Raw genomic sequence first — 8,521 nt, 5'->3', positions numbered from 1 at the left:
CGACCCAGAACCTATTCAATCGACCCAACCCATAACCCCTTTTAATCCCGGCCGTTGATCATTTAGATCAACGGCCACCGTTGCTTCTTACCTTTTTAATCCAAACGACCCTAAACCCTACCTCATTCTTTCAGAGCCGCCGCCTTTGAATCCCTTCTTTCTCTCAACTCTCTCTCAACTCACCTCAAACCCTAGCCGCCGCCTCTCACTAAAACCCTAATCCATGGCTTCCCAGGCTCATCGGAGGCCTATACCAGCCTCTCATGGCTTCTATGTGCTCATTTCGGAGGTTCTATGACTAGATCTTGAAAGGTTTCGACCAAGCCTTTGCTTGATGACTGTTCTCCGGTCGTCTTCAACCTTTGTCCGGCCAGCCATGGCTATCCGAGTTCGACCTTCGACTCTCCTGCTTAGATCGATGGTTTTCAAAGCCTTCCTCATCACCTGGGTTTCTTACGAAACCCTAATCTCTAAGGTTCCTTCGATTTTATTTCAGATCTGCTCCGGATCTATGTGTGTTTTGAACTTGCTAAGCATTTTTTCTCGAAGTTTCTTTAATTTTGCTTTCAAAACTCTTTATTCTTCAACTAGGGTTTCATGTTAAGTTATTTCGAATCTCTTCTCTGATTCTCGACATGTTTTGCTGTGTTTTGCTTGTGTTGTTTTTCTATTTGAGTTAGCATGTTGAAAACCCTAATTTTTGGAATTTTGTTTGAGTTTCTTAGTCTGTTTGTTTGTATTAGTTTGATTTACCTTGTTTACACCTGATTAGCGTTGAAAACCCTAATTTTTGGGGTTTATTTGAGATTCTGAATTCGCTTGTTTGTTTCACTTGTTTATCGCCTCTAAACTCGACTAATTTTCGAAAACCCTAGTTCTTTGGGGCCTATTCGAGTCCCTTGAGTTTATTCGTGCAATTCGTCTGTCTGAAGTTGCTCAGCCTGATTCTTTTTGTTTCAGCATCTCTCTTCCTTATGTGTTTCCTTTTTGTTTTGAGTTCCGACTATCTGTCAAACTCGACTGTGTTTTCAGAAAGGTTTTTACTTCATTCTTCGCATGCTTCTGATCTTTTCCTCTACTACTAAATCACTGAAACCTGACCTACGTGACTATCATGCTATGAATGTTTGCTCTATGCTATTACTGTATGTTATTCCATCTCGCCATAGCTTGGCCTCACATACTTATTACTTGTGCACTTCATTTATATACTGAGTCCCTTCTGTGATTGATTTTCAAACTCGTGATTGATTTTCAAAACTTTTCCTTATGAAATTCTGATTTTTTACTCGCCCGCTAAGGGTTAATTGATTCTCTCTCTTTGTTTAGCCTTACCAGATCCTTTCCAAAATAAGTACATTCCTGTATTTAGATTTAATCCCTTACTATATGGTTTTACTGCTCTTTTTACGGTAACAATCATTCTGCTTACAAATTAATCTTCTTTCCTTATATTAATCCTGTTAGTGTCCGTTTGAGCAGTAATCTCTTGATTAAAGGGGAATACCTGTGTTAATTGATTCTGACTGTGTTTATTTCCATGTTTGTGTTGAAACCTTATTTGTTACCTTATTCTCTACTCGTTTTCAAAACTATAAATACATGTACCTCTTCTCTTTCAAAAAACAAGTTCGAACACACAGCATAAGTCACCACTTCTTCTCTCAAATACACTTAGGTTTTCTAAAAAAGCATTCGAGTTTTCTCTGAACTCATAAGCTGTCTTCTCTGATTGTGTTTTGGCTGCAAGTATCCTGCTTTTCTTTGTGCTTACTTTTCTGCAACTGGTATGTCTCTTCTTGTTTAAATTCTGCCCCTTCTCTTATATGTTTATGCTTCAGTCTTTTCTTTGTTTATTTTACTGCTTTCTGCAAGCCTGTTATTCCTGCTCCTATATGAATCCCCATCCCTGAACCCTTTGTCTGCTGAGTTATGGTTCAGAAAACATGACAACCCTTGACATTGTTGTTCATGTATATAAAATGGACTCCATGAGTCCTAAACTCTTTCAATTCCTATTCCTTTTCCCCCTTATATGTATTCTGAGCTTGAGACCTTGGTCTGGCAGTGTCCTAATCACTGCACAGACCATAGTCTGACCTTCAATTGGTTTGTGCTCTTATTTGTTGGCTGAACAGGCTTGGTCAGGGGTGTGCCAGCCTACCTTGTGGCTAGGCATGACCACCAGCCTGCCATGGCATTCCCCAACCCCCTCTCTTGCACTTACACTCATTCTTAGAACCTAAGTTCTGCCCCTCTCTTGTGAGCCTTGCTTTGGGATCCATGAGCTCCCTCTAAACTTGGACACCTGAGGGCTGGCTCTTCCACACTGGACTGTAACTCTTTCTAATTAACATCTTGGGTGTAAGCACTGCCTGGAGTTCCTGAAACTCCTTGGATCTCTGAAACACTCTAGATAAGAGAAGGCTTTGGAAATCTGGATCTCGAAAGTGGTTCAATCTCATATTGTTAGATACTAAGTCTGAATTAGGCTGCTCGGATGTAGCTATAATATCTGATGTATTTTTTATTTCTATCTTATTTTTTACTGGTCTGTAATAATTTGTATAAACTAATGGGATTTTAGTGAAAAGGGGAGGGGGTTACTTTTCATGCACAAAAGGGTAAAAATCATGTCTATAGGTTTAATTTCTCCACTGCGCAATTTCACACGTAGAGACCATGCCTATAGGATTTAACTTCTAAACTTTCTACAACTATGCATATAGATATTGTGCTCATAGGGGTTTACATTTCTGCACATAATGATACCATTAAGCAAATTGTAGGCTTAATTATAAAGTTGCATATAGATACCATGTTTGTAAGACTCTTGTTAAAAAGTGTTAAAATCAGTTAACGTATAGAAAGCATGCCTATAGGAACTTCGAGTCGGAATTGTCTCATTTGTTCAAAATAGCACCAACCGTTTAAATTAATATATACTTTGGTAAAACTGGCAGTCTTCTGTGATTTTTTGAACCTCGTAAGTTAACAAACATTTTCTAAACCAAACTGCCATTTTCTGAAACTCACTTTTTTCTGATAAGGTTCATGAAACTCTTTTTTTCAACTAGTCTGCATGTCTTCTGAAGCTCCTTTCTTTTCTTTTAAATCTTTTTCAAAACAGTACATTCTTTTTCTGAAACTCGTTTCACTCTGATAAAAAACTGGTAACTCTTCATAACCAGTTCGCTTTTCAAAATCGTTAGTTCTATCCAACACATAGCTGAAAGTAGACTAGTCCTTAAGAACTGCATTCGAGCGAGCCTAATGCGGACTTCCTGTCTAAAAGTATGTGTTGAACCAGTCCGCTTATCGCTTTAATTTTAAAAACCAAACCAGTACATGCAAGACATGCTAAACTCTATGGCTTATCTGACTTAAGGAGGTTTACTTGAGCCTTACTTGCTTATCTGCTTCCCCTTTTACTTGCATTATGTGTTTTGATTGACGCCTAGTGTTTTGTCCTTTGAAAGATCTCAAAAGGCCCCAAATCCCTTTCCCTTTAGGATTAGTAGTCCTAAATGCCTCCGGAACTGATAGGATTGGGACGGGTACTAGCATGCAATAAGCAACGAAACTTTCCGCGCTTTAATACCTTAACGGGGTGGGTGGGTAAAATATGGATATGATGACCGGTGCGCTAATATCACGTGCGACCCCTCTTCTGAGGAGTGATTGCTGGATATTGCATTGATGTGATCCATATTATTTGTAAACCTAGGACCCCTCTCCCCTTTACTTGTTAATTTTTAAGTTTTCTTTTAAATTAATTTTCCAAACTCTCTACTCCTTCAACTCTTAAACTTGTTTGCAAAACTATGTGAAAAATCCTTTTCTTTTCTACTTGTCTGCTTAAAGTCACAATTGTAGCATGGCCGGGAACCACACCAGTGGATCTTGAGGGGTGCCTAACACCTTCCCCTCGAGATAATTTCTAACCCTTACCCAACCTCTGGTTCTTCATCTCAATTCTTTCTTAAAGTGTCCTAATGAACTATAATCATTAGGTGGCGACTCTTCAACTTCTAAACCCAATTCTCGAAAGGGAATAGAGTTGTCCTCCCAAATGTCATATACCCGATTTTGACTCTTAGAAAAAGGGGGCGTCGACAGATAGAAACAACAATCAATATGTTGTATGACTATGTTACTAATGCGATCCAAAAATTGAGTCCATTTAGTTCGTCATCCACTTCATCGCACCACTTAAGCACGCCCTATCCTATAGTACATTATGTGAATTGTGATAGATTTTCTGCACGACATCAAAATTTTCTTGCAGCTATCTCTATGGAACAGGAACCAGCAACCTTCTCTGAAGCCGTAAAAGATGGACGTTAGAGGGCGGCAATGACACACGAAATACAAGCATTAAAAAAAATAAGACATGGGTGTTAACTGATTTTCCTTTCGAGAAAAATGCTCTAGGTTGTAGGTGGGTCTACAAGGTGAAATACAACTCCGACGGTACAATAAAATGATATAAAGCCCGTCTGGTCATATTCGGAAATCATCATGTAGAAGGAATAAATTACCAAAAAAGAAGAAGAAGGAAACGATTACACATAGACATTTGCGACGGTGACCAAGATGGTGACTGTGCGGGTTTTCTTAGCAGTGGCAGCAGCGAAGAACTAGAAATTGCATCAAATGGACGTGCATAATACTTTTTTACACGGTAACCTTCGAGAATATATATATATATATATATATATATATATATATATATATATATATATATATATATATATATATATATATATATATATATATATAATTGCTTCTTAGATTTTAAGTTACGAGTCCGTGGAAGGTTTGTCGACTTCGAAAATCACTTTATGTTCAATTATATACGGTTAGACACAGATTATACATATATTATATATTCACTGACTATTTTTAGTTTTTAATATTTGGATGAACGACTATTTGGGTTAAGTCTTCTATGTTACAATAAAGTTCTCGTATTTTGCCTTTGCAATGAACATAATTATTTAGACATTAATCAAGTCATTTCATGGTGTTGGCCTAAGTTCCAACACATACAAGACCAAACTAATAATCTCCCACACAGTGAGTAACTTCTACCCTAAAATAATATTCTTTGACCCAGTGTGGGTAGTTTCTCCGATTTCACTCTATTTGAGCTATATATCTTAATTCTTAAGTCCTTAACTTTGGCGGAAAGGACTAATAGGCCTCAAATCTAACACAGATCTTTTCTAGTACATTTTATTTCAACTAGGATTTGAATCCTAATTTCTTACTTGGATGTATATGCATCAATATAGATGTTTTCTATATGCTCCACCTTAGCAGCCTCAAGTTAGAAGATGCAGAACCACATTCTTCAAACCCCAAAAATGATAATGAGTAGTGATTGTGTTTGGAAAAAATATTAAACTAATTGATATATAATTTATACAAAAAAGTAAATTTAAAAGTGCTTTTACAAATTTTTATAAAACGAATGACAAACATGGAATAAAGAGAGAGCTAGAAATTTTGATTTGCACAGGATATTTTAAAAAATACAAAAGATATTACTGATAGAATAATAAAAGGTTTGATCAAACCAAAATTGCTCATAGGCTGATCATTTGATGGTTTTTGACTAATTTTAGCTTATAAATACTTTTTAATATTAATCAAACACGTAAATAAATCAAAAAAGAAAAATACTGAATTAATATATCTTACTATATAATCGGATTTTCATTATGGAGAGAAGAAACTTTTATGTTCAATAAAGGGCATTTAATTTAAACTTTTAAGCTTAAAACAAGTGAAAGTCATCACTGCCTTCCTCCAACTTCCATAGTATATATAAAATCGATTGATGATAATTTATCTCATTCAAATGTGGTAATAGGAGGTAAGTTCAAGAATTGCTTATGAAATTATCTTAAAAATTCAGAAAGTTGATTTCTCACTCTCGGTTGAAGTGTCGGTATAAAGCCTACTTTTAAAAGTCAAGAAGTTTCAAAGCCTCGGCTTTGTTCCTTCCGTTTATTTCACTCTTATGAATTATGATACCCTATTATGTAACCAAAATGCGGAACGACAGAAATAAGAGAAAAGAAATATCTGAAATATATCCATTCGTTGAGGATGATAAAGAAAGTAGCAACATAGAAAATGATGTAGAATAACAATTACCAAGGTTCCTTCACCAACAATTCTTGAAAGGGCTAACAACATTGTCTAAGAGAAAATTGTAAGAAGTGAGCATCAATGCCCCAACAAGCCTAAACCATGCTCTTCTCCAATAAGGATTGAAGCAGAGTGCTGCAGCTAATCCCAGCAAGATTGCTCCATAAGACATGCCAAAGCCGACGTAGAAACTTTCCATAGAATCCAAGTCAGATTCATAGCTGCTTTTGTCGAATGTTCCGAATTGACCTTTAAAGTCTGGTACTCTACTAGATAAGTTATTGTATGCCACGCTGAACACCGCCAAAGGATGTAGCTCAAGTAGACCAACAGGGATACTCTCATTCAAGCTGTTGTAGGAAAGATCTAAACTCTCAACTTCATGTAAGTATGAGAAACTTTCTGGAATTCTTCCAATGAGATGGTTGTGTGATAGATTCAACGCATGTATTTTGCTCAAATTCCCCAGCTCAATGGGAATTTCACCAGTTAATCTATTACTTGATAGATCAATACCTGACATGTATTTTAGAATGCTTCCTTTATAATTATATGAGTTTCTTTTTGTTGAAAATCGCACCCGAGTGTCCACATCGATGTAATTGAAGTCACTTGGTAGTCCATGAGTAATGTGGTAGTGCCTTGTCGAACTTATCCAGGACAAGAACCGTATCCACTATTGCTTGGAAGACGTCTCAAAATAGAAACTCCTAATTGTTTTTTCATCATTTTCCGCTTGTTTTAAGTTACCCAAACAATGAAGGAGTGGACTATAAATCTTATTAAAAGACAAATTCATGATGGACAACTTGTTCAACAAACAAATCTGAGCTGGGATATTTCCTTCCAATTGGTTATGGTTGAGGAGAAGGAATTTCAGATTGGAAAGCGAGCCTATGGTGTGTGGGATACTTCCTGTAAAACTATTGTAGCCAAGATCTAATGTAATCAGAGAAGAAATGTTGGAAAGTGCATATTCAAGTCCACCATCCAATTGATTTTTGTGTAGATGGATGTGTTCAAGGGGCAAACTACTCACACAAGAAGGAATAGTGCCTGAAAGTCTATTTTCTACATAGCTAAGACCTTAATGCTCTTCAAATTGCAAATTTCAACTGGAATCGAGCCTTCAAGTTGATTTTTGGAAAAATCAAGTTGTAAGATTCTTGAATTATCTCTAATCCATTTTGGAATCTCTCCAGAGAAATTATTGTTGCTAGCATCCAGTACAATAAAGGCTCTAAGAAAAATGTTACTAGGTAGTGGTCCCTCAAAGTTATTGCCATTCAAATACAAAAAAGATAGTGTACCTGATCTGAAATCCTTCAAAAATATTTGCCCTTTCAACCTGTTGTTTGACAGCCGAAGGTAGAACAATGTTGGAGAACTAGTCAGATCACTAGGAACTCCTCCCGACAAGAAATTTTGAGATAGGTCTAGAATTCGTAAATGAATGCCGCTAACCTTGGAATTTATAGGGCCTTCCAACAAATTTTGTGATATGTTCAGAATAGTAAGGTTTGGGAAGGCTGAACTTACGTTTGTTGAAATATGTCCATTTAGTTTGTTATTAGAAACATCAATAGTATGTAGATGGGGAAGAGAAGTTGATGGCAACTCCAACGGTCCAATTAAAGCATTATCTCTAGCACAAAGTCCTCCAAGTCTGGTGTTATTCTCTAACAACCAAGTTGGAAAGTTTCCTGGCAATTGATTTCTATCAATAGCAAGAATTCTTAAGTCATACTGGTAGTGAAGGAAAGAAGGAATTTCTGAAGGTTTATACATCCCTGAATAGCAAAACGCTGCAACTGAAAATTTGGGATCCAATTCTGAAATTCGGTGTCTGTAGTTATTGTATTAGAGACAACATCTAAGTATGTCAGTTTTGAATGGATGGCAAACTGTTTGAATGACAGTGGAACTTCAAATTGGTTAACTGAAATATCCAAGTACTCAAGTGATGTGAGTACTTGGGTAAGTCAGATAACTTGACCCATTTATCCGACCTAACCAATTCTCTCTGCTTTTACTTCAACCAGCCTTCTCTGATTAAAAAAACTAACCACCCGCCTCTTTAGCTTGAAAGCCCCACTTAGCAAAGAAAAGGGAACAAACAGACGGCCCGACTATGTTGGAACCAGCTTCACGAAGTCTACAGATGAAGTGAAGAATGAGAATTTGAAACAAAATGTCGATACAAACAAAGGAGATCAGACCATTTTATCTCTAGTGGGTCAAGTTAATCAGGGTCATTCATCAAGTGTTATTACAATGATTTAATCTGGTCCATTGATTCTTTGCACATGCTGCACACGTGACCAAGCACAGTCAGCTATATCTAGGAGCTCCCCTATTCAGA

The 8,521-nt window shown here is 36.8% G+C and overlaps 1 protein-coding gene across 1 annotated transcript; it reads right to left on the bottom strand.

Moving 5' to 3' along the window:
* Positions 1-6,164: 6,164 nt before the first annotated feature.
* On the bottom strand, positions 6,165-8,031 carry LOC104228288 (cuscuta receptor 1-like). The gene is made up of 2 exons (XM_070163517.1): positions 7,246-8,031; positions 6,165-6,835 (listed from the first exon to the last, which is right to left on the bottom strand). Exons 1-2 carry the CDS (start codon positions 7,945-7,947, stop codon positions 6,176-6,178), a joined length of 1,362 nt encoding a protein of 453 aa, XP_070019618.1. The 5' UTR covers positions 7,948-8,031; the 3' UTR covers positions 6,165-6,175.
* Between the last annotated feature and the right edge of the window lie 490 nt (positions 8,032-8,521).

The sequence above is a fragment of the Nicotiana sylvestris genome, chromosome 12 (assembly GCF_000393655.2).
Source record: "Nicotiana sylvestris chromosome 12, ASM39365v2, whole genome shotgun sequence".
Lineage (NCBI taxonomy): Eukaryota > Viridiplantae > Streptophyta > Magnoliopsida > Solanales > Solanaceae > Nicotiana > Nicotiana sylvestris.
Note: the sequence above shows the minus strand (reverse complement) of the source record. Positions and strands in the feature narration are given on the sequence as shown.

Excerpts from the sequence above, each read along its gene's own strand:
- LOC104228288 (XM_070163517.1), bottom strand. The coding sequence starts at position 7,947 with ATGTATAAACCTTCAGAAATTCCTTCTTTCCTTCACTACCAGTATGAC. Across the intron at positions 6,836-7,245 it reads GCAATTTGAAGAGCATTAAG|TGGATACGGTTCTTGTCCTG; the intron begins GTCTTAGCTATG and ends TCCAAGCAATAG.